The 26,584-nt window shown below is 43.4% G+C and overlaps 1 protein-coding gene across 1 annotated transcript in view; it reads right to left on the minus strand.

Moving 5' to 3' along the window:
* LOC109870604 (mediator of RNA polymerase II transcription subunit 14-like) overlaps positions 1–26,584 on the minus strand; it is a 40,606-nt gene that overhangs the window by 11,933 nt on the left and 2,089 nt on the right. The window contains exons 6-22 of the mRNA XM_031802267.1: positions 25,300–25,428; positions 23,628–23,735; positions 19,983–20,115; positions 19,708–19,858; positions 19,498–19,609; positions 19,226–19,351; positions 19,056–19,134; positions 14,335–14,494; positions 13,887–14,081; positions 11,992–12,126; positions 11,684–11,760; positions 11,052–11,212; positions 10,743–10,889; positions 10,498–10,589; positions 3,528–3,680; positions 2,569–2,838; positions 2,136–2,364 (exon numbers count right to left, since the gene is read on the minus strand). Of these exons, the coding sequence (XP_031658127.1) occupies positions 2,136–2,364; positions 2,569–2,838; positions 3,528–3,680; positions 10,498–10,589; positions 10,743–10,889; positions 11,052–11,212; positions 11,684–11,760; positions 11,992–12,126; positions 13,887–14,081; positions 14,335–14,494; positions 19,056–19,134; positions 19,226–19,351; positions 19,498–19,609; positions 19,708–19,858; positions 19,983–20,115; positions 23,628–23,735; positions 25,300–25,428 (2,457 nt within the window). The remainder of the gene's footprint in view (positions 1–2,135; positions 2,365–2,568; positions 2,839–3,527; positions 3,681–10,497; positions 10,590–10,742; positions 10,890–11,051; positions 11,213–11,683; positions 11,761–11,991; positions 12,127–13,886; positions 14,082–14,334; positions 14,495–19,055; positions 19,135–19,225; positions 19,352–19,497; positions 19,610–19,707; positions 19,859–19,982; positions 20,116–23,627; positions 23,736–25,299; positions 25,429–26,584) is intronic.

Below are 26,584 nucleotides of genomic sequence, written 5' to 3' on the forward strand. Positions count from 1 at the left end.
GGCTCTACAAGGTGTCGAAAGCTTTTCACAAGGATGCTGGCCCATGACTCCAATGCTTCCCTATGGCTGGATGTCAGAGGGGGAGCTCAACGCTCCGCTAGTAGAGCCCAACAAATGGGTAGTCCCTGTGCGCACACACACACAAACTGACCAAAAAGGCTTGTCAGACACACTCACATACACTGCTCAAAAAAATAAAGGGAACACTTAAACAACACAATGTAACTCCAAGTCAATCACACTTCTGTGAAATCAAACTGTCCACTTAGGAAGCAACACTGATTGACAATACATTTCACATGCTGTTGTGCAAATGGAATAGACAACAGGTGGAAATTATAGGCAATTAGCAAGACACCCCCAATAAGGGAGTGGTTCTGCAGGTGATAACCACAGACCACTTCTCAGTTCAAATGCTTCCTGGCTGATGTTTTGGTCACTTTTGAATGCTGGCGGTGCTTTCACTCTAGTGGTAGTCTACAACCCACACAAGTGGCTCAGGTAGTGCAGCACATCCAGGATGGCACATCAATGCAAGCTGTGGCAAGAAGGTTTGCTGTGTCTGTCAGCGGTAGTGTCCAGAGCATGGAGGCGCTACCAGGAGACAGGCCAGTACATCAGGAGACGTGGAGGAGGCCGTAGGAGGGCAACAACCCTACAGCAGGACCGCTACCTCCGCCACCTCTGCCATTGTGCAAGGAGGAGCAGGAGGAGCACTGCCAGAGCCCTGCAAAATGACCTCCAGCAGGCCACAAATGTGCATGTGTCTGTTCAAACGGTCTGAAACAGACTCCATGAGGGTGGTATGAGGGCCCGACGTCCACAGGTGGGGGTTGTGCTTACAGCCCAACACCGTGCAGGACGTTTGGCATTTGCCAGAGAACACCAAGTTTGGCAAATTCGCCACTGGCGCCCTGTGCTCTTCACAGATGAAAGCAGGTTGACACTGAGCACATGTGACAGACATGACAGTCTGGAGACGCCGTGGAGAACGTTCTGCTGCCTGCAACATCCTCCAGCATGACCGGTTTGGTGGTGGGTCACTCATGGTGTGGGGTGGCATTTCTTTGGGGGGCCGCACAGCCCTCCATGTGCTCGCCAGGTAGCCTGACTGCCATTAGCTACCGAGATGAGATCCTCAGACCCCTTGTGAGACCATATGCTGGTGCGGTTGGCCCTGGGTTCCTCCTAATGCAAGACAATGCTAGACCTCATGTGGCTGGAGTGTGTCAGCAGTTCCTGCAAGAGGAAGGCATTGATGCTATGGACTGGCCCGCCTGTTCCCCAGACCTGAATCAAATTGAGCACATCTGGGACATCATGTCTCGCTCCATCCACCAACGCCACGTTGCACCACAGACTGTCCAGGAGTTGGCGGATGCTTTAGTCCAGGTCTGGGAGGAGATCCCTCAGGAGACCATCCGCCACCTCATCAGGAGCATGCCCAGGCGTTGTAGGGAGGTCATACAGGCACGTACTGAGCCTCATTTTGACTTGTTTTAAGGACATTACATCAAAGTTGGATCAGCCTGTAGTGTGGTTTTCCACTTCAATGTGTGACTCCAAATCCAGACCTCCATGGGTTGATAAATTTGATTTCTATTGATAATTTTTGAGTAATTGTTGTCAGCACATTCAACTATGTAAAGAAAAAAGGATTTAATAAGAATATTTCATTCATTCAGATCTAGGATGTGTAATTTTAGTGTTCCCTTTATTTTTTTGAGCAGTGTACATCCATTCATACACACACTGACCCATACACAGACAAGCACACACAGACAAGCACACACACACACACACACACACACACACACACACACACACACACACACACACACACATATAAACAGAAGAACACACAAGCTAAGTTGGACAGCAGACGCAGGCTCTAGGGCTGAGATGGGTGAGCAGGACTGGATAATGCTTCCTCCATTCTGGGCTCAACTCTCTCACACAGTTTGCCATTCAGCATGTGCATAACCGCAGTGGAAGGACGAACACACACAAGGAGTGATATCACTCAGCAGGGACCCGTGAGCATTTGGTCTCTTTACTCTGTTCTGTCAAGGGATGCCAAGCACACATGGCACAAACAGGGGACACGCCAGCACAACCACACCATCCCCTCTCACCTGGGGACTGTGTGGGCACGTTGGGATGGTAAGGGGTGGGAGGGGAGGTTAAGGGAGGGTACACTCCACCAGGACCCGCTCTCATTGGCTGTTGTTGCTGCTGGGCCTGTAATTGGCTCATAAAGGTGTCCATCATGTCGCCTCCCACCGGCGAGGGCGGGTTGTCGTCTTCATTGACGGAGCGTCGCCGAGCGTCCTGGTTACTGTCAACAAACATGTTGAGGAACGTCTGGTAGAGAGAGAGAGAGTGAAGGGGGAACATAAAGAAAGAAAGAAAGAAAGAAAGAAAGAAAGAAAGGAGACAGTGACACAGAGAGAGATAAAGTTATAATTGAACTCAACATCAGATATTTTCATACAACTGAATCTTGACACTTTCAAATTCCTAAAACAAATTATCCACACCCTCCAAGCCCTCTCCTCTCTCCCGTACCTTGAGCCCTGGGGCGGGGTAGAAGCCCTCCACGATCTTGGTGTTGTCGAAGAGGCTGTAGGCCCCGTCTCTTATGGCCACCACCCCGCGGCTGCGGCAGTAGATGTCGATGCAGTACATGTTGCGGAAGGCCAGGCGGATGTGTGTGGCTGACTGGGGAAGGATGGAGAAACACTGATAGGCCGTGTTAGTGCGCTGGGTCAGCCCCAGCATGGGCACCGTGGGCAGCTTGTTGATGGCATTCAGAGGGGCCTGGGTATCTGACAGCACCTGGTGAGGGAGGGAGTGAGTGAGTGAAAAGAGAAGTTAGATAATTCATAGAAAACAAATGTAATGGAATTCAGGCCCCTTTGGTAGACGGCCCGGCCCCTGTATAGTTAGGTTGAGCGTGTGGCCAGTCCTGCCCCTGTATAGTTAGGTTTGGCCGCCTTTCGTTCCAGTACTCTGCTGCCTGTGACTGGAACGAATTGCAAAAATCGCTGAAGTTGGAGACTTTTATCTCCCTCACCAACTTCAAACATCAGCTATCTGAGCAGCTAACCGATCGCTGCAGCTGTACATAGTCTATTGGTAAATAGCCCACCCTTTTCACCTACCTCATCCCCGTACTGTTTCTATTTATTTACTTTTCTGCTCTTCTGCACACCAATATCTCTACCTGTACATGACCATCTGATCTTTTATCACTCCAGTGTTAATCTGCAAAATTGTAATTATTTGCCTACCTCCTCATGCCTTTTGCACACATTGTATATAGACCCCCCCTTCGTTTTCTACTGTGTTATTGACTTGTTAATTGTTTACTCCATGTGTAACTCTTTGTTGTATGCTCACACTGCTATGCTTTATCTTGGCCAGGTCGCAGTTGCAAATGAGAACTTGTTCTCAACTAGCCTACCTGGTTAAATAAAGGTGAAATAAAATAAAATAAAAAGGTTGAGCGTGTGGACGTGCAGTACCTGTAGAAGCGGGACCACAGTAGGGGTCTTGTTGAACATCTCCTGTAGTTGATGCAGTATAATGTTGTGACAGTTACTACAGCCTGAGTTAGGGCCTACTGTTCCTAGAGAGAGATGGAACCTCTGGCTGCTACTGTTCCACTGGATGGTCACCTAGAGGAGAGAGCAGGGGGCGAGAGAGGAGAGAGTGGGCGAGAGAAGGAATGAGAGAGCGCAAGCGTCTCATTAGAGGTCGGCATGTCCGATTAATTAGGGCCAATTTCAAGTTTTCACAACCATCGGTAATCAGCCTTTTCGGACGCTGATTATGGCCGATTACATTGCAATCCATGAGGAGACTGCATGGCAGACTGACCACCTGTTAAGCGAGTTCAGCATCAAAAGGACCTTGTGGCTGCAAGCAGCCGAGGTAAGTTGCTAGCTAGCATAAAACTTATCTTCTAAAAAAAAAACAATCAATCTTCACATATTCACTCGTTAACTACATATGGTTGATGATATTACTAGGTTAACTAGCTTGTTCTGCATTGCATATAAGCAATGCGGTGCCTGTTAATTTATCATCGAATCACAGACTACTTCAACTTTGCCAAACGGGTGATGATTTAACAAAAGCGCATTCGTGGAGAAAGCACAATCTTTGCAATAAATGTACCTAACCATAAACATCAATGCCTTTCTTAAAATCAATACACAAGTATATATTTTTTTAAACCTGCATATGTAGCAATTCATGTTAGCAGGCAATATTAACTAGGGAAATTGTGTCACTTCTCTTGCATTCAGTGAAATCAGAGCCAGGGTATATGCAGCGGTAAAGACCGTAATTAATTTGCCAGAATTTTACATAATTATGACATAACATTGAAGGTTGTGCAATGTAACAGCAATATTTTGACTTCGGGTTGCCACCCGTTAGATAAAATAGGTAACGGTTCCGCATTTCACTGAAAGAATAAATGTTTTGTTTTCGAAATGAGTTTCCAGATTTGACCATATTAAATAAAAAAGCTTCATATTTCTGTGTGTTTATTATATTAAAATTAAGTTTATGATTTGATACTTGATAGAGCAGTCTGACTGAGCGGTGGTAAGCAGCAGCAGGCTCGTAAGCATTCATTCAAACAGCACTTTACTGCGTTTGCCAGCAGCTCTTAGCAATGCTTAAAGCACAGCGCTGTTTATGACTTCAAGCCTATCAACTCCCGAGATTAGGCTGGCAATACTAAAGTGCCTATAAGAACATCCAATAGTCAAAGGTATATGGAATACAAATGGTATAGAGAGAAATAGTCCTATAATAACAACAACCTAAAACTTCTTAATTAACTGGGAATATTGAAGACTCATGTTAAAAAGGAACCACCAGCTTTCATATGTTCTCATGTTCTGAGCAAGGAACTGAAACGTTAGCTTTTTTTTACATGGCACATATTGCACTTTTACTTTCTTCTCGAACACTGCGTTTTTGCATTATTTAAACCAAATTGAACATGTTTCATTATTTATTTGAGACTAAATTGATTTGATTTATGTATTAAGTTAAAATAAGTTTTCATTGTTCATTCAGTATTCTTGTAATTGTCATTTATTACACATATGTTGCTTGCTGTTTGTAAAAAGTACTGTACGAATAAATGTGATGGATTGAGACTAGAGGTCGACCGATTATGATTTTTCAATGCCGATACCGATTATTGGAGGACCAAAAAAATACATTTAAATAAAATAAAATTTGGCAGATTAATCAGTATCTTCTTTTTTTTGGTTCTCTAGGGATGTGGCACAAATTGAAACATAAAAAAAATAACATTAAAACAGCAGAAACAATAAGAACCTTTCATAAAATTCCCCAGGAAGTCCTATTGCGTATGACCGCTAGTGGGAAATTAAGTTCTATCTAGCACAGTTATACAGTATGCTTAGACTACAGGCATCTGGAATCTGCTTTGAGGCTGCCCCAATGGAAAACAACCTTTAATTCACATTGGCTCCAGTGTTCCTTCCATTTGTTACGTGCATTAGAAACTCAGAACAAAAAAAACAAACCTAGCTAGGTGATCACAGTTCTTCTCCATCCTTTCTGTTTTCCCTACGTTACAAGTCTCTCACTCAATTTCGATTAGACCGCTCCCTCTATACACACTCGTGCTGCGCACCCAAGCTCCCATTAGGCCTACAGAAATAACTGCCTATAAAAACATGGTCTAACGGATGGGAAAAACAACCAAAACGGTAGGCAAGCTACACTTGCAAAATCACAACAGCTTTATCACAAATTCAAAATAGGCTGGTTGATTAGGGAAAGTTGTAGAGTAATAGATTTGTCTTGCAAACCGCTCTAGTGTGTTATTTCGAATACTGTAGGTTACAACCCCCCATAAACCTAGTGTTCCATTTAGAATACTGTAGGTTACAACCCCCCATAATCCTAGTGTTCCATTTAGAATACTGTAGGTTACAACCCCCCATAATCCTAGTGTTCCGTTTAGAATACTGTAGGTTACAACCCCCCATAATCCTAGTGTTCCATTTAGAATACTGTAGGTTACAACCCCCCATAATCCTAGTGTTCCATTTAGAATACTGTAGGTTACAACCCCCCATAATCCTAGTGTTCCGTTTAGAATACTGTAGGTTACAACCCCCCATAATCCTAGTGTTCCATTTAGAATACTGTAGGTTACAACCCCCCATAAACCTAATGTTCCATTTAGAATACTGTAGGTTACAGCCCCCCATAATCCTAGTGTTCCGTTTAGAATACTGTAGGTTACAACCCCCCCCCCAAAACCTAGTGTTCCGTTTAGAATAGTGTAGGTTACAACCCCCCATAAACCTAGTGTTCCGTTTAGAATACTGTAGGTTACAACCCCCCATAAACCTAGTGTTCCATTTAGAATACTGTAGGTTACAACCCCCCCAAAACCTAGTGTTCCGTTTAGAATACTGTAGGTTACAACCCCCCATAAACCTAGTGTTCCGTTTAGAATAGTGTAGGTTACAACCCCCCCCTAAACCTAGTGTTCCGTTTAGAATACTGTAGGTTACAACCCCCCCCCTAAACCTAGTGTTCCATTTAGAATAGTGTAGGTTACAACCCCCCCCTAAACCTAGTGTTCCGTTTAGAATACTGTAGGTTACAACCCCCCATAAACCTAGTGTTCCATTTAGAATACTGTAGGTTACAACCCCCCCAAAACCTAGTGTTCCGTTTAGAATACTGTAGGTTACAACCCCCCATAAACCTAGTGTTCCGTTTAGAATAGTGTAGGTTACAACCCCCCATAAACCTAGTGTTCCATTTAGAATACTGTAGGTTACAACCCCCCAAAACCTAGTGTTCCATTCAGAATAGTGTAGGTTAAACCCCCCCCCCCCCAAAACCTAGTGTTCTTTTCAGAATAGTGTAGGTTAAAACCCTCCATAAACCTAGTATTCCATTTAGAATAGTGTAGGTTAAAACCCTCCATAAACCTAGTGTTCCATTTAGAATACTGTAGGTTAAAACCCTCCATAAACCTAGTGTTCCATTTAGAATACTGTAGGTTAAAACCCTCCATAAACCTAGTGTTCCATTTAGAATACTGTAGGTTACAACCCTCCATAAACCTAGTGTTCCATTCAGAATAGTGTAGGTTACAACCCTCCATAAACCTAGTGTTCCATTCAGAACCTCCATAAACCTAGTGTTCCATTCAGAATAGTGTAGGTTAAAACCCTCCACAAACCTAGTGTTCCATTCAGAATAGTGTAGGTTACAACCCCCCATAAACCTAGTGTTCCGTTTAGAATACTGTAGGTTACAACCCCCCATAATCCTAGTGCTCCATTTAGAATAGTGTAGGTTACAACCCCCCCCCCCTAAACCTAGTGTTCCGTTTAGAATACTGTAGGCTACAACCCCCCCCCCCCCCTAAACCTAGTGTTCCATTCAGAATAGTGTAGGTTAAAACCCTCCATAAACCTAGTGTTCCATTCAGAATAGTGTAGGTTACAACCCTCCATAAACCTAGTGTTCCATTCAGAATAGTGTAGGTTACAACCCCCCATAAACCTAGTGTTCCATTCAGAATAGTGTAGGTTACAACCCTCCATAAACCTAGTGTTCCATTCAGAACCTCCATAAACCTAGTGTTCCATTCAGAATAGTGTAGGTTAAAACCCTCCATAAACCTAGTGTTCCATTCAGAATAGTGTAGGTTACAACCCCCCATAAACCTAGTGTTCCATTCAGAATAGTGTAGGTTAAAACCCTCCATAAACCTAGTGTTCCATTTAGAATACTGTAGGTTACAACCCCCCATAAACCTAGTGTTCCGTTTAGAATAGTGTAGGTTACAACCCCCCATAAACCTAGTGTTCCGTTTAGAATACTGTAGGTTACAACCCCCCATAAACCTAGTGTTCCATTCAGAATAGTGTAGGTTAAAACCCTCCATAAACCTAGTGTTCCATTCAGAATAGTGTAGGTTAAAACCCTCCATAAACCTAGTGTTCCATTTAGAATAGTGTAGGTTAAAACCCTCCATAAACCTAGTGTTCCATTTAGAATAGTGTAGGTTACAACCCCCCATAAACCTAGTGTTCCATACAGAATAGTGTAGGTTACAACCCCCCATAAACCTAGTGTTCCATTCAGAATAGTGTAGGTTACAACCCTCCATAAACCTAGTGTTCCATTCAGAATAGTGTAGGTTACAACCCCCCATAAACCTAGTGTTCCATTCAGAATAGTGTAGGTTACAACCCTCCATAAACCTAGTGTTCCATTCAGAACCTCCATAAACCTAGTGTTCCATTCAGAATAGTGTAGGTTAAAACCCTCCATAAACCTAGTGTTCCATTCAGAATAGTGTAGGTTACAACCCCCCATAAACCTAGTGTTCCATTCAGAATAGTGTAGGTTAAAACCCTCCATAAACCTAGTGTTCCATTTAGAATAGTGTAGGTTAAAACCCTCCATAAACCTAGTGTTCCGTTTAGAATACTGTAGGTTACAACCCTCCATAAACCTAGTGTTCCGTTTAGAATAGTGTAGGTTAAAACCCTCCATAAACCTAGTGTTCCATTCAGAATAGTGTAGGTTAAAACACTCCATAAACCTAGTGTTCCATTCAGAATAGTGTAGGTTAAAACCCTCCATAAACCTAGTGTTCCATTCAGAATAGTGTAGGTTAAAACCCTCCATAAACCTAGTGTTCCATTCAGAATAGTGTAGGTTAAAACCCCCCATAAACCTAGTGTTCCGTTTAGAATACTGTAGGTTACAACCCTCCATAAACCTAGTGTTCCATTCAGAATAGTGTAGGTTAAAACCCTCCATAAACCTAGTGTTCCATTCAGAATAGTGTAGGTTAAAACCCTCCATAAACCTAGTGTTCCATTCAGAATAGTGTAGGTTAAAACCCCCCCATAAACCTAGTGTTCCATTCAGAATAGTGTAGGTTACAACCCCCCATAAACCTAGTGTTCCATTCAGAATAGTGTAGGTTACAACCCCCCATAAACCTAGTGTTCCATTTAGAATACTGTAGGTTACAGCCCCCCATAATCCTAGTGTTCCGTTTAGAATACTGTAGGTTACAACCCCCCCCCCTAAACCTAGTGTTCCATTTAGAATAGTGTAGGTTACAACCCCCCCCCCCTAAACCTAGTGTTCCATTCAGAATAGTGTAGGTTACAACCCTCCATAAACCTAGTGTTCCATTCAGAATAGTGTAGGTTACAACCCTCCATAAACCTAGTGTTCCATTCAGAATAGTGTAGGTTACAACCCTCCATAAACCTAGTGTTCCATTCAGAATAGTGTAGGTTACAACCCTCCATAAACCTAGTGTTCCATTCAGAATAGTGTAGGTTACAACCCTCCTTAAACCTAGTGTTCCATTCAGAATACTGTAGGTTACAACCCCCCCCCCCCTAAACCTAGTGTTCCATTCAGAATAGTGTAGGTTACAACCCTCCATAAACCTAGTGTTCCATTCAGAATAGTGTAGGTTACAACCCTCCATAAACCTAGTGTTCCATTCAGAATAGTGTAGGTTAAAACCCTCCATAAACCTAGGCAGGTTCCAGACTGAAATATGCAACAAAAACATTGTTTTGATAAAGGCAAGTGGCGTATTCATTAGTCTAGTGGCAACTTTGTTTCACACGCTGCCCAACCAAGTTTAAGCTCACTAATCAAAAAACTGAGCAATAGAAAAACACATGCCAGATGTGGGTATCTAAAAAGGGAAGAACTGTAGCGTTCTGATGATGTTAACTGTATGTCTTCACTCCTATTATAAAAGAGAATAACAGCTGCTGAAACAGTTGAAGTTGGAGGAAACAGTTCAATTGATAAGTTGCATCTGTTTCAGTAGCGCGAGTCAAATCACATGTTATTGGTCACATGCGCCGAATACAACAGGTTACAGTGAAATGCTTACTACAAGCCCTTAACCAACAAAACAGTTTGAAGAAAAAAAAGTGTTTAGTATTTTTTTAACATTTTTATAACAAATAATTAAAGAGCAGCAGGAATTGTTCAGCTCAAATGGCTCTTGCAGTACTTCGTTTAGCAAATGACCTCGCTACTCAAGTAGGCTATTGATGCCGGCTGCACATCAACTACAATCATTTCTGTAATCAGCTTCCTCCCCCAACTGTTAACGACAATGATGTGCTGAGTGATTTATATTCGTGGTAAATAATTTGAAAGATGCATAACCCCTCTTACTAACGTTACAGCCTATTTGATGAATTAAAATGTTTCCCTTTATGATGATGATGATGATGGGAACCTGTTAGTGGTAATTTTGTGAGAAAACATTTGTTTTTTGTTTTCGTATTTTTTTCTATATGTTAACAATTCAATTTAGTTTAAAACGTTCACACCCCTACGAGGCACCATACACTCGCTAGTTGGGAAGGAACCTAGCAAAGGGTTAGAGTTCAGACAGGACATTGGTGTAATGTTACTCACTGAGCTGCCCTTGGTGCTGCCGTAACACAGAACCAGTTTGCGGTAGTTATACAGCCGGATCTCACTAAACAGACTCAGGTAGGACGGCATCTCTAAGAGAGGATACAATACATAAGCAAAGTCAATACAAATGGTCATCAATACAAATGGTCATGCGTTACTTATCTTTTAGCTGTATGAGTAGAAGATTCATTCCCCGCTCTCGTACCACAAATGTTTGCACGCATGCATGCACACACACACACCTGCTAGTGATCGTGAGAACACCAGGACACACTGGTAGAGCTGGTTGATGGAGATCCAGTCGTTGAGGAACATCTCCACCACCTTCCTCCCTCCCACAGGCTCAGACAGAGGGTTCTCATAGGTCAGATACACATGGCGTGTAGACGCTGGACACACACACACACAGAACAGGGAGAGAGAGATAAGGAAACAGTTTGGGTAGAGTGTGTGTGTGTGTGTGTGTGTGTGTGTGTGTGTGTGTGTGTGTGTGTGTACACATGTACGTTTGTGTGTTTTTTGGGTGTCCATATGCGTGTGTTTCTGTGTACCTTGCTCTTTGCTGTGTGTGCTGTTGAGTGGGCAGTTGGTCAGAATTAGTTCTGCCACCCATGTGCGGTTGTTCCGGCCCTGCAGACGGAAGGTGCAATCCAGTAGAGAGCGCTCCAAAGCCAGACTCGTCTCCTCCCCTACGCCCTTACTGGAAGGGATCCTAGGGAGGGGGACAGGACCACATGGGGACAAGGTACATAGGGCATACTTTACTGAGGCGGCAGGGTAGCCTAGTGGTTAGAGCGTTGGACTAGTAACCGGAAGGTTGCAAGTTCAAACCCCCGAGCTGACAAGGTACAAATCTGTCGTTCTGCCCCTGAACAGGCAGTTAACCCACTGTTCGTCGGCCGTCATTGAAAATAAGAATTTGTTCTTAACTGACTTGCCTAGTTAAATAAAGGTATAAAAAAATAAAAAAAACTTTACTGAAATAAAGGGTACAAAACCATCATCTTTATCTATCATCTTTGTTTTGGGTGCATGTTATTGCGATGCAAGAAAGTTTCAGTTTAAATCAGTGGAACAAAAATCATATTAGCATTATCTATAAAATTCCATATATGACTTCCATATTATTAGGCAGGGCATCTGAATTTGGATTTGCAAGGTATCCTGGGAACGGGAGTCTTACTTGAGTATGCGGATGGCGTGGCTGCAGCCGTCTCCTTCCACCTGCACACCCTGGTGGGGAATCTCCATCTGAGATAACTAGAGAGAGAGAGGAGAGAGACACACATGTTTAGACAAGAGGAGGAATGGAGGGAAGAGAGGGAGAGATGAGAAGAGGATGAGAGAGATGTGAGAAAGAGAGCAGGAGGGATGGATGAGGAGAGGGATGATGAAGAAAGACATCGACGGTGGAAAAGTAAAAACTGAGGAAGAGAGTTGTAAGATGTAGAGGAGAGAGAGAATAAAAGGGTATACTCCCTCCATCCATACCTCCACTCTGAGGCTTATGAAGGGCATGTTGGTGTCACACATGGCCACTAGGTGAGCCAGCTCCTTGTTGAAGGCAGACATCTCCCCCGAGCGCTTGGGCTTCTTGGGCTCCAGAGCTCCCTGGTCTCCTGATAGCTGGAGGACAGAGAAGAGAGAGAGGATATGAAAACACTGAGATCACAGAGATCATTTATAACATGTTCTCTGAAAATATCAAGGTTTATATGTACAGTACCAGTCAAAAGTTTGGACACATCTATTCATTCAAGGGTTTTTCTTAATCTTTTTTTTTTTTTTTTACAATTTTCTACATTGGAGAATAATAGTGAGGACATCAAAACTATGAAATAACACATATGGAATCATGTACAATAGTAACCAAAAAAGGGTTAAATAAATTAAAATATATTTTAGATTTGAGAATCTTCAAAGTAGCCACTCTTTGCCATGATGACAGCTTTGCACACTCTTGGCATTCTCTCAACCAGCTTCATGAGGAAGTCACCTGGAATCCATTTCAATTAACAGGTGTGCCTTGTTAAACATTAATTTGTGGAATTTCTTTCATTTGAGCCAGTCAGTTGTGTTGTGACAAGGTAGTGGTGGTATACAGAAGTAGCCCTATTTCATAAAAGACCAAGTCCATATTATGTTAAGAACAGCTCAAATAAGCAAATAGAAATGACAGTTCATCATTACTGTAAAGACATGAAGGTCAGTCAACTCGGAACAATTCTAGAACTTTGAAAGTTTCTTCAAGTGCAGTCACAAAAGCGCTCTGATGAAACTGGCTCTCATGAGGACCGCCACAGAAAAGGAAGACCCAGACTTACCTCTGCTGCAGAGGATAAGTTTATTAGAGTTACCAGCCTCAGAAATCGTCAATTCAGATTGCACCGCAGATTGCAGCCCAAATAAATGCTTCACAGAGTTCAAGTAACAGACACATCTCAACATCAACTGTGCAGAGGAGACTGCGTAAATCAGGCCTTCATGGTCAAATTGCTGCAAAAAAAACACTGCTAAAGGACACCAATAAGAAGAAGAGACTTGCTTGGGCCAAGAAACACGAGCAATAGACATTAGACCGGTGGAAATCTGTCCTTTGGTCTGATGAGTACAAATTTGAGATTTTTGGTTCCAACTTCCATGTCTTTGTGAGACGCAGAGTAGGTGAACGGATGATCTCCGCATGTGTGGTTGCCACAGTGAAGCATGGAGGAAGAGGTATGATGGTGTGGGGGTGCTTTGCTGGTGACACTGTCCGTGATTTATTTAGAATTCAAGGCACACTTAACCAGCATGGCTACCACAGTATTCTGCAGCGATACGCCATCCCATCTGGTTTGCGCTAGTAGGACTATCATTTGTTTTTCATCAGGACAATGACCCAACACACCTCCAGGCTGTGTAAGGGTTAATTAACCAAGGAAGAGAGTGATGAGTGATGAGTGCTGCATCAGATGACCTGGCCTCCACGATCACCTGACCTCAACCCAATTGAGATGGTTTGGGATGAGTTGGACCACAGAGTGAAGGAAAAGCAGCCAACAAGTGCTCAGGATGTGGGAACTCCTTCAAGACTGTTGGAAAAGCATACCTCATGAAGCTGGTTGAGAGAATGCCAAGAGTGTGCAAAGCTGTCATCAAGTCAAAGGGTGGCGACTTTGAAGAATCTAAAATATATTTTGATTTGTTAAACACTTTTTGGTTACTACATTATTCCATGTGTTATTTCATTGTTTTGAAGTCTTCACTTTTATTCTGCAATGTATAAAACTGTAAAAAAAAAACATTTTTTTTTTTTTATAAAAAAAAACTTGAATGAGTAGGTGTGTCCAGCTAGATCTTAAATCATTGCCACCAATACAAGCATTTCTGCAATCCATTCTTACTTTTCTCTTAGCTCCCGGGCGGGCCCCTTGGCCAGCGGAATTGTCCAGGACGAGCTGTTCCAGGTTCGGCTTGAACTGCTGCAGGAGCTGGGCGCATGGAGGTCCCTCTTCACCTTCCAACTGAGACACAGACAGGAAGGAGTACTTGTAATGTAGCTCCGTGGGACAGCCAGGCATATCCAGCATCTCTACCACCTAGAGAGGGAGAGAAAGATGGACGGGTGAAAAAGCAGGGAGAGCGGGGAAGGAGAAACAAATAAAATAGTGGGAAAGTTGTGCATGATTAATGTACTAATACACACACACACACACACACACACACACACACACACACACACACACACACACACACATATATATATATATATCATTGTACATTTTCTTGTGTTTGCTACAGATACATCGTTTTTTGATGACCAGTAATAGGCATAAGGCGTGAGGGGCTTACAATGTAATACTGTGGTAGGCGGGTAAGCCGGATGAAGAGCCTGTGTTTTGATAGGCTGCTGGCAGGGTGGGAAGCTGAGTTGGAGAGGTGTAGTATGTCTGTGCAGATAGTGGGGAGGTGTTTCACAGACTGTCTACACCTCTGCTCTCCTAACCAAAACCTGGAGGGAGGGAGTAGAGTAGAGTAGAGGGAGGGAGAAGGGAAAGTTAGGTATGGGGGAGAAGAGAGGGGTGGGGGAAACATTAGTAAACAGAAATGTGACATTGTCCAAACAGACTATTTACTGGACAGATTAAATTATCATAGAACTAGAATCCCAGAACATTTAATTAAATGCAATACCCGTTCTAGTAATTATATTTCTATGCATATCACACTATGACAGGGCAGTGCTTACAGGTGAATTCACATAGAAATGTGTGTTATAGACCGGTCATTCTCATTGAAAGCAAATCTAAGAACCTCTAAATACGTGCTATGTGCGCTATTTCTATGCTTCCCGTTCTCAAGTTTCCTTTTTGCAACTTTTACTTTTGTACACCAGCTTCAAAATCAGCTGAAAACACAATATTTTTGGTTAAGGAAAATATATTTCACAGCGGTTTAGATGGTACTATGATTCTCTACACTATACTTGCTTGTTTTGTCACTTAAACTGAAATTAAGACGACACCATTCTGTATACTTCTGGCCCTTCTATGGACACTGTGTTAACTAACCTCCAGACAAGCTTCAATGCCATACAGCTCTCCTTCAGTGGCCTCCAACTGCTCTTAAATGCAAGTAAAACTAAATGTATGCTCTTCAACTGATCGCTGCCCGCACCTGCCCGCCTTTCCGGTATCACTACTCAGGACGGTTCTGACTTATAAAATGTTGACAACTACATACCTAGGTGTTTGGTTAGACTGTAAACTCTCCTTCCAGACTCACATTAAGCATCTCCAATCCAAAATTAAATCTAGAATAGGCTTCCTATTTCGCAACAAAGCATCCTTCACTCATGCATACCCTCGTAAAACTGACCATCTTACCGATCCTCGACTTCGGCAATGTCATTTTCAAAATAGCCTCCAACACTCTACTCAACAAATTGGATCCAGTCTATCACAGTGCCATCCGTTTCATCACCAAAGCCCCATATACTACCCACCATTGCGACCTGTAAGCTCTCGTTGGCTAGCCCTCACTTCATACTCGTTGCCAAACCCACTGGCTCCAGGTCATCTACAAGTCTTTGCTAGGTAAAGCCCCGCCTTATCTCAGCTCACTGGTCACCATAGCAGCACCCACCCGTAGCACACGCTCCAGCAGGTATATCTCACTGGTCACCCCCAAAGCCAATTCCTTCTTTGGTTGCCTTTCCTTCCAGTTCTATGCTGCCAACGACTGGAACGAACGACTGGAACGAATAAAAATCCCTGAAGCTGGAGACTTATACCTCCCTCACTAGCTTTAAAAGCACCAGCTGTTAGAGCAGCTCACAGATCACTGCACCTGTACATAGACCATCTGTAAATAGCCCATCCAACTACCTCATCCCCATACTGTATTTATCTTGCTCCTTTGCACCCCAGTATCTCTACATGCACATTCATCTTCTGCACATCTATCACTCCATTGTTTAATTGGTATATTGTAATTACTTTGCCACCATGGCCTTTTTATTGCTATATCATTTGCACACACTGTATATATACATTATCTATTATTAGTATTATTGACTGTATGTTTGTTTATTTGTTTAACCTACCTGGTTAAATAAAGGTGAAATACATTTAAAAAATAAATATTCCATGTGTAACTCTGTGTTGTTGTATGTGTCGAACTGCTTTGCATTATCTTGGCCAGGTAGCAGTTGTAAACGAGAACTTGTTCTCCACAAGCCTACCTGGTTAAATAAAGGTGAAAAAAAAAAAAATGAAAATGAACTATTGACATTTTTGCAAGCAGGAAATTGTGGAGCGATTTCTTCATAGTGCATCTTTAAGATGTTCTTAGCCTGCATAGAAGCACATTTTCCTGGAAACAGCAAAAGGAAAAGCTGAAGCCACATGATATACCAGCACGTCCCTGGTGAAAAGTGGGAATGGATCTGCTCTAGAGGTCGACCGATTATGATTTTTCAACGCCGATACAGATTATTTGAGGACCAAAAAAGCCGATACCGATTAATCTGACGTTTTTTTTTTTTTTTTTTTTACATTTATTTGTAATATTGACAATTACAACAATACTGAATGAACACTTATTTTAACTTAATATAATACATCAATAAAATCAATTTAGCCTCAAATAAATAATGAAACATGTTCAATTTGGTTTAAATAATACAAAAACAAAGTGTTGGAGAAGAAAGTAAAAGTGCAATATCTTCCATGTAAAATATGTGCCATGTAAGAAAGCCGATGTTTCAGTTCCTTGCTCAGAACATGAGAACATGTGAAAGCTGGTGGTTCCTTTTAACATGAGTCTTCAATATTCCCAGGTAAGACATTTTAGGTTGTAGTTATTATAGGAATTATAGGACTATTTCCCTCTATACCATTTGTATTTAATTAACCGTTGACTATTGGATGTTCTTATAGTCACTTTAGTATTGCCAGTGTAACAGTATAGCTTCCGTCCCTCTCCTCGCTCCTGCCTGGGCTCGAACCAGCAACACAACGACAACAGCCACCACATCGAAGCAGCGTTACCCATGCAGAGCAAGGGGAACAACCACCCCAAGGCTCAGAGCGAGTAGCGCGCGCTAACTAGCCAGCCATTTCACTTCGGTTACACCAGCCTCATCTCGGGAGTTGATAGGCTTGAAGTCATAAACAGCTTGACGAACAACGAAGAGCTGCTGGCAAAACGCACGAAAGTGCTGTTTGAGTGAATGTTTACGCGCCTGCTTCTGCCTACCACCGCTCAGTCAGATACTTAGATACTTGTATGCTCAGTCAGATTATATGCAACGCAGGACACGCTAGAAAATATCTAGTAATATCATCAACCATGTGTAGTTAACTAGTGATTATGATTGATTGTTTTTTATAAGATAAGTTTAATGCTAGCTAGCAACTTACCTTGGCTTACTGCATTTGCGTAACAGGCAGTCTCCTTGTGAAGTGCAACGAGAGAGAGGCAGGTCGTTATTGCGTTGGACTAGTTAACTGTAAGGTTGCAAGATTGGATCCCCCGAGCGGACAAGTTGAAAATCTGTCGTTCTGCCCCTGAACGAGGCAGTTAACCCACCGTTTCTAGGCCGTCATTGAAAATAAGAATTTGTTCATAACTGACTTGCCAAGTTAAATAAAGGTTTTTTTTTTTTTTTTTTTTAAATGACAAAACTAAAAAAATGACAAAAAAATAATAATTAAAATAAAAAATAAATTAATAAAATACTTTTTTAAATTAATTATTTGTAAAAAAAAATGTTTACAAAAATACAATTCGCCAAATCGTCACCCAAACATACCGATTTCCGATTGTTATGAAAACTTGAAATCGGCCCTAATTAATTGGCCATTCCGATTAATTGGTCGACCTCTAATCTGTTCACAGTCAAGAATACTATTCAGATTTTTGGGAGGTGGAGAAAGTGATTGACACAACAGCGGCTTGCATCATCGACTGTTGTAAGCAGCAGTTTAGCAGATATGGTATACCTGACAGTGGTGTAGTTACGAATAAAGGTGCCCCAGTTCACGAGTCAAGACTTTGCTTCTTTTGCAAAAGCCTGGGAGTGTGACCTCCACACCCTATCAGTCAGAATAATGTTAAGGTGGAGTCAGTGAAAATAGCAAATACCCTTATCACAAAGGCTATGCAGGAAGGCACAGATGTGTGGCAAGCCATTTTGGCGTGGAGAAATACTGCCACAGAGGGCTTCGGCAGCAGTCCTGTACAGCGCTTATCGTCTAGACTCACCCACTCTCTGTTGCTAACAGCTCCCAAGCTCCTCGCACCAAAGGTCATTAGGGATGTTCAGGCACACAAGCGTGCTTGTCAGGACAAGTCAAAACATCACTATGACCAGCATGCAAAAAAAATCTGCCTGTAATAAAACAAAGGCCAAGCTGTCAAGAGTGCTCCTGTCACCTCACACCAGGGATGCCACATGGAGTCTTGGCACATGCATAGGGCACATCAGCGCAAGGTCATATGAAGTGGAAATAAAGGGACGATAATATGGAAGGAACCGTAGGGACATACGCCCAGTTCAGGACAAAATAGGGCACAGGAGGGCCACATGGGAAGACTGTGAATATCCTCTGGATGGTGTGGGCAGGACACATAATGAGGAGACGGGGAAGACCCCACCAGGACAGTGATCTCTGCCGAACGTCCCTCCACAATTTAAGGAAGGAGAGGCCTCGGGCTCCCAGAGGTGCCCAACGTCCCTGAGGTGCCCAACGTCCCAGTGAGGCCCCGAGGTGCCAGGAGGCCCTGAGGCTCCCAATATGCTACCAGTGCGCCACACTAGGACAAGGGCTAACATAAGACCGCCCCTGTATTACGGAGACTATGTCCCGTAAGAGATGGAAAAAAATTCCAAATGAATTATGTTTAAAAAACGGGGCAGTACCTCTTCTCGTATTCATATGGGTATACTACAAAGTATAGACTACTAAAGTACTAGGGTGAATCACTTTACATATGGCTTTCTGAGGAAGAGTGATAAGCCACATGACAGGGAGTTGACACAGAGTGTGAGAGACAGGAAGTGGACTTACTTGAGCTGCTGTAGCCAGGATATGATGCGCTTCATGTCATCGTTGATGGTCTTCTCGATGTCATCCAGCATGGATTGATCTGGAGACAGACACAGTGGAAGTCAGTAGTGTATATTTATGTGTGTGTCTCCCTGCTTACCGATGTGGTGAGTGTGCTACTCTCTGCTTACCGATCCCATACAGCATGGGGTGGAACATCCCCGAGTGCAGGTCTACGAAGATGTGCAGGCACTCGGAGCGTCCACAGGGCTCCAAGATGGGAATGACCAGAGTGGGCAGAGCGGTCTCTATGAACGCTGAAACACAGGCAAGGAGAGACAACAATAACATTGCACACAGACAACATGGTTGTTTTTGTCCACAACACTGATGATTGCATTCTAGGTCAGTGTTGTTGGATCAGTTAGTGTATTGATAAATCAGAGAGGACAGAGAGACTCACAGCTGTCGCTGGGGTTGCTGCTCTTCAGGATGGCTTTCAGCTCCTGCAGCTTCTGATGAGAGCGAGCGTGCACGCTGTCAATCAAAAGCTTCTCCACTGACAAGTGATCAATCTACAGGAGGGGGAAGGAACAGAGACTGTGATGAGGTCCTCATCACAACAAAAGAATAGTAGAGGACTGTAGCTGTGAGGAACGAGGCGTTAGCTCACCTTCATGGCTCTCTCCATCAGTCTGGAGTCACAGGCAGGGAGCGGAGGATCATGGGAGATCTGCAGAGGCTTGGAGCCGTCTGATTCATCAATCTTGATGGTGACTTTGTGGACCGACGCAGTGCCAGTCTTCCTGCCCAAGACCTGTTGGCTGGAGAAGGGGAGAGAGCGAAGAACCAAGAGAGAGGGCAAGAGGGATGGGTCAAATGATGACGGACCAATTTCCCTGTGATGAAGTATTCATTCAACTAAGCAATCAACCAAGTGTGTCTTACTTCCAGACGGCCAGTGTGAGGCACTTGGCAGGCATGTAGTGTTCCACCTGCACCAGGTCTCCCCAGCGCTCTCGGTACAGCATGAGGGTCTGGGAGTGGAGGACCTCCAGCTGGAGAGACAGGCAGAAAGAATCTGGACAGGGGGGGAAGAGTCAAGGAATGGCTGGGCCAGGAGGATGGCATACACACATTCACAATACATACAGAAATGCAGACACACCCATGCTAACTGAGTGTGGGGGTCTGTGTGTGGTGTCTGGACGCTGACAGGCTTCAGCTATTAAAGTAGGCCGCGGCTGGCAGTTATACTTGCTACGAAGTAAAACTAATGAAAACTAAATAAATGGGAAAAATGTACTTGCTACAGAGTTGTGTTAAGTTAATAAAAACAACAGACTCATAGAAATCTTTCAACCTATTTAATAATTGGCCGTCTATTGGGCATAACAGTATTACAAATAAATGTAGCATTATGTTTGTGCTTGTGTGACAGCGTTATGATATTTAATGTTGTTATAACTTGGCTATAACTTGTGCTTGGCTCTTCTATGTTGAACATAATAAACGGCTCTCTATCCACCAGATGTGTACCAAACTCACTAAAAGTGGCAGTAATAAAGCCTCTCTTGAAAAAGCCAAACCTTGACCCAGAAAATATAAAAAAACTATCGGCCTATATCGAATCTTCCATTCCTCTCAAAAATGTTAGAAAAAGCTGTTGCGCTGCAACTCGCTGCCTTCCTGAAGACAAATGATGTACAGTGGGGCAAAAAAGTATTTAGTCAGCCACCAATTGCGCAAGTTCTCTCACTTAAAAAGATGAGAGAGGCCTGTAATTTTCATCATAGGTACACTTCAACTATGACAGACAAAATGAGAAGAAAAAAAATCCAGAAAATCACATTGTAGGATTTTTTATGAATTCATTTGCAAATTATGGTGGAAAATAAGTATTTGGTCAATAACAAAAGTTTCTCAATACTTTGTTATATACCCTTTGTTGGCAATGACAGAGGTCAAACGTTTTCTGTAAGTCTTCACAAGGTTTTCACACACTGTTGCTGGTATTTTGGCCCATTCCTCCATGCAGATCTCCTCTAGAGCAGTGATGGAGCAGCAACACGGACTTTCAACTCCCTCCAAAGATGTTCTATGGGGTTGAGATCTGGAGACTGGCTAGGCCACTCCAGGACCTTGAAATGCTTCTTACGAAGCCACTCCTTCGTTGCCCGGGCGTTGTGTTTGGGATCATTGTCATGCTGAAAGACCCACCCACGTTTCATCTTCAATGCCCTTGCTGATGGAAGGAGGTTTTCACTCAAAATCTCACGATACATGGCCCCATTCATTCTTTCCTTTACACGGATCAGTCGTCCTGGTCCCTTTGCAGAAAAACAGCCCCAAAGCATGATGTTTCCACCCCCATGCTTCACAGTAGGTATGGTGTTCTTTGGATGCAACTCAGCATTCTTTGTCCTCCAAACACGACGAGTTGAGTTTTTACCAAAAAGTTATATTTTGGATTAATCTGACCATATGACATTCTCCCAATCTTCTTCTGGATCATACAAATGGTCCCCCCGTGTGGTTCTGGGATTTTTGCTCACCGTTCTTGTGATCATTTTGACCCCAGGGGGGGGAATCTTGCATGGAGCCCCATATCGAGGGAGATTATCAGTGGTCTTGTATGTCTTCCATTTCCTAATAATTGCTCCCACAGTTGATTTCTTCAAACCAAGCTGCTTACCTATTGCAGTTTGGAGTGTGACTGTTTGAGGTTGTGGACAGGTGTCTTTTATACTGATAACAAGTTCAAACAGGTGCCATTAATACAGGTAACGAGTGGAGGACAGAGGAGCCTCTTAAAGAAGAGGCAGTGCTTTCTCCAAAAGAGCTCAATTTTTATGGAATGGTCTGCCTACCCATGTGAGAGACGCAGACTCAGTCTCAACCTTTAAGTCTTTACTGAAGACTCATCTCTTCAGTGGGTCATATGATTGAGTGTTGTCTGGCCCAGGAGTGTGAAGGTGAACGGAAAGGCACTGGAGCAACGAACCGCCCTTGCTGTCTCTGCCTGGCCGGTTCCCCTCCACTGGGATTCTCTGCCTCTAACCCTACTACAGGGGCTGAGTCACTGGTGCTCTTCCATGCCGTCCCTAGGAGGGGTGCATCACTTGAGTGGGTTGAGTCACTGACGTGATCTTCCTGTCTGGGTTGGCGCCTCCCTTGGGTTGTGCTGTGGCGGAGATCTTTGTGGGCTATACTCGGCCTTGTATCAGGATGGTAAGTTGGTGGTTGAAGATATCCCTCTAGTGGGGTGGGGGCTGTGCTTTGGCAAAGTGGGTCCTGCCTGTTTGGCCCTTTCGGGGGTATCATCAGATGGGGCCACGGTCTCTCCTGACCCCCCCTGTCTCAGCCTCCAGTATTTATGCTGCAGTAGTTTGTGTGTCGGGGGAGCTAGGGTCAGTCTGTTATATCTGGAGTACTTCTCCTCTCTTATCCTGTGTCCTGTGTGAATTTAAGTATGCTCTCTCTAATTCTCTCTCTCTCTGAGGACCTGAGCCCTAGGACCATGCCCCAGGACTACCTGGCATGATGACTCCTTGCTGTCCCCAGTCCACCTGGCTGTGCTGCTGCTCCAGTTTCAACTGTTCTGCCTGCGGCTATGGAACCCTGACCTGTTCACCGGACGTGCTACCTGTCCCAGACCTGCTCTTTCAACTCTCTAGAGACAGCAGGAGCGGTAGAGATACTCTTAATGATCGGCTATGAAAAGCCAACTGACATTTACTCCTGAGATGCTGACTTGTTGCACCCTCGACAACTACTGTGATTATTATTATTTGACCATGCTGGTCATTTATGAACATTTGGACATCTTGGCCATGTTCTGTTATAATCTCCACCCGGCACAGCCAGAAGAGGACTGGCCACCCCTCATAGCCTGGTTCCTCTCTAGGTTTCTTCCTAGGTTTTGGCATTTCTAGGGAGTTTGTCCTAGCCACCGTGCTTCTACACCTGCATTGCTTGCTGTTTGGGGTTTTAGGCTGGGTTTCTGTACAGCACTTTGAGATATCAGCTGATGTTAGAAGGGCTATATAAATACATTTGATTTGATGATAACCACATTATCTTGATAGACAGTGCAGTGAAAACATAGGAGGGTAATTAGCAGCAGCTGGGGGTTGCCAGATGCAGTTCTGCCATAACTACGACCATCTTGAAAAATGTCCCAGGTCCACATTTCCCACTGGGCAACAGATGTAGGCCCATAACACTACACCCCTTTTTCTCTCTCAATCTTGAATGTGTGTGTGTGTATGTGTTGGATTACATTCTCAATTCAATTCAACTAAATAGCATATGAATAGCATATAAACAGCATATGAAATGTAAATATTTCTGCTTGGTTCATGGAACCTGATGAACTGAAAGACATTGTGTGGCTGTTGGCTGCAGCATGTCCCTGACCATTGCCTCGACCATTGCAATGCTGTTGGTGTCTGAGCCTGCTGTATGCATGGTCACTGCCAGTCAATACAGTACGTGCGCACACACACACTGCAGCAGCTCAAGCCAGACTTGGCCCTGAGCCCACTGTCTGCACAGAAACAGCGCGCGTGCTCACACACACAGAAAGGATACGCAGGCAGCTGTACATGTCCTGCAGTGGTTTCTCGTCTGCAAACAGGCGCGACTGCACCAGCTCATGGATGAAGTTCACCTGCATACTGTGGACAAGAGCTCTGCAATCTGGAAGGAGGAGGCGGGGGGAGGATGGAGAGGAAAATATTCAAAATGGAGGATGGTGAAAAAGAGAAAGCAATCTAATGAAATAGTTTATTTGCGAGTGCTGGCTGCATTTTTCATTCATGATTCCTCCTGCGCATCAGGACCAGAATAATTATAATCTACAGTAGATCAAGTTGGTGAGAGTTGTACAGTGGGGATGGGTTGCCCCAATATGGATTAACTCTTAAACTGGGCTAAATCAAGATGTGTCTATTAATCTTGCTGCATCAAATGTTAAACCTAGATTTAATTTAATCCTAGTTAGATTAGATGAAGGACTTCATTTAAATTAAGTTTTCACTTTAAACGCAGATTAATTTTAAGCCTGTTAACAAATCATTTAGATTGGAGAGCAATTCTAAACTGCCACTTGAGGTGGTTTAACCAATAAAATGGGCAGCATATCTTCTGTGGAGAGTTCCTCTGAGAATAATTAGAGACAGGTTTAATCCTGTTGAGTTTTATGATAATTATTAGTATGCTATTTACGTAACCATTTTGTACAACAATTAAATTGGAGTTTATGATATGCCCAGCCTTGGTACGAATGATGATTTTATGCAACATGCTGTAACGGGCCTGATAACGTTGACATTGTAGTGAAGTAGTGTTAACGCTAGTTTTAACTTGCATTATTGGCAGATATTTACCAGTTATTTATGCTTACTAAATATTGGTGGGTCAAGTTGTCCGTCGTCATCATAGCGGTTATGGAGATGGGCAAACTGCTGGGGAATCATCTCGCACATTTTCTGGGTGATAGGATCAATTCCCTTGGACGGAGGCCCCCCCCTCCGGCTCAGGTCTGAAATAGCCCCCTCCTCTGCTGAATCCTTTTTCGCTCTTGCTTTAAGAAAAACTACAGCACGCTTTCATCCGATTTGCGTCCCTCTTCTCTTTAACCCGTGTCGAGCCATTACATTTATCGCATAAAATGTCCCAGGTGTCTAACTTCTTTTTGACAGTTGTGTTGTCTGTCTTTTTATCCTCCAGTACGGTACTAAATTCCTCCATCAGCGCCGACAAGCGGAGAAATTTGAACTTCGTTGACATACCATGGTAAGGTGGCGAGCTGACAGATAATAAATGGCTAAATAATATTGGATGCTAGCTAGCTTGGTTTATAAACTAGCTAGCTACAGTAGCTAACAAATTTGTTTTCTGTCTAGTACTGGCAAATAACGGATTTTATTAAAAAAAATTGCCAACCCATGATAACCTTTCACAATGGAGTTGCAGTAGTTCTCACGTTACATTGTTATTATTTTATCAAGGAACAGCAACTTTGTGGCATCATTTGTCAGGTAGGCTAGCTACTTCGTTTCAACTCATGAAATACCTCATATTTCGGTGTACCATGTCACTAATAATAGTTTAAAACCGTTAGATTTAGATGTGGAACACATCTCTGATTAATTATAAACCTAGATTTACAAAACCTAGATTAGCTCTAATCCTAGATTGGTGTGTTAGCATTGGGTTCTGTGTTTTTGGTGTGTGGTCTTTCAGGTGTTGTGTATCTTACCTCCAGTCTCCTTGTCCTCCACCAGTATCTCCAGCTTCAAGAGTCTCCAGGGAATATCTGGGTCATCCCCCATCACTGTCAAAGTGGCCTCAAACTCCCCCTCCACGCGGAACTTCACACGCCCGTTAACTACAACACACAATACATAATGGTTGCCACCTTTTCAATAGCCAGAAACTGTCTTGCTGTGTGATATTTACCCATGGAGAGGTTGGCCAGCTTTGTGTGGGAGTAGTTTTTTTACTTCCTGGAACAAACAAAAAAGTGCCGTGGTCCACCTCTCGGGGGCTCCGCTGGATTTAATGGTGTAGAGAACTTTTGGAATATTAAAGCAAATTCTCTGCAATTCAACACATTTCTCCATGGAGTGAAATTGTTGTATTTTTTAAAGCTAATTTACTCAAATTCCACATCGTCTCCCATGGAACTGAGAGAATATTTTGCAGTTTTAATGCTAATTTCTTATTCTCTGCATTTTGCCATGGCTAATGCTGTGATCTTTCGAGCAAACATAATAGCTAAATCAATACAACATTACTGCGGGGACTTCAGTCACAACAGCATCAGTGAGGTTGGGCACTGATGTTGGGCGAATAGGTCTGGCTTGCAGACTGCGTTCCAATTCATCCCAAAGGTGTAAGGCAGCGGCCTCTTCCCATTCGCCGAACTCCAGAGAACGCGTTTCCACCCCTCCAGAGTCTAATGGAGGTGAGCTTTACATCGATGTTTGGCATTGTGATTTTAGGCTTGTGTGCGGCTGATCGGACATGGACATTTCATGAAGCTCCCGATGAACAGTTCTTGTGCTGACGTTGCTTCCAGAAGCAGTTTGGATCCCGGTAGTGAGTGTTGCAACCAAGGACAATTTATATGCAATACGCTCTTCAGCACTCGGCGGTTCCGTTCTGTGAGCTTGTGTGGCCTACCACTTCGCGACTGAGCCGTTGTTGCTCCTAGATGCTTCCAATTCACAATAACAGCACTTACAGTTGACAGGGGCAGCTCTAGCATGACAACAATTTAACAAACTGACTTGTTGGGTAGGTGGCATCCTATGACGGTGTCACATTGAAAGTCACTGAGCTCTTCAGTACGGGCCATTCTACTGCCAATGTTTGTCTATGAAGATTGCATGGCTGTGTGCTCGATTTTATACACCTGTCAACAATGGGTGTAACTGAAATGGCCGGATCCACTAATTTGAAGGAGTGTCCACAAAATATATATATTTTTTTACACTGTTTGGACTTAAGTGTTTTTTCGGGATGCCTTAGTGGCCCAAGGA

This window comes from Oncorhynchus kisutch, linkage group LG2 (assembly GCF_002021735.2).
Source record: "Oncorhynchus kisutch isolate 150728-3 linkage group LG2, Okis_V2, whole genome shotgun sequence".
Classification (NCBI taxonomy): Eukaryota; Metazoa; Chordata; class Actinopteri; order Salmoniformes; family Salmonidae; genus Oncorhynchus; species Oncorhynchus kisutch.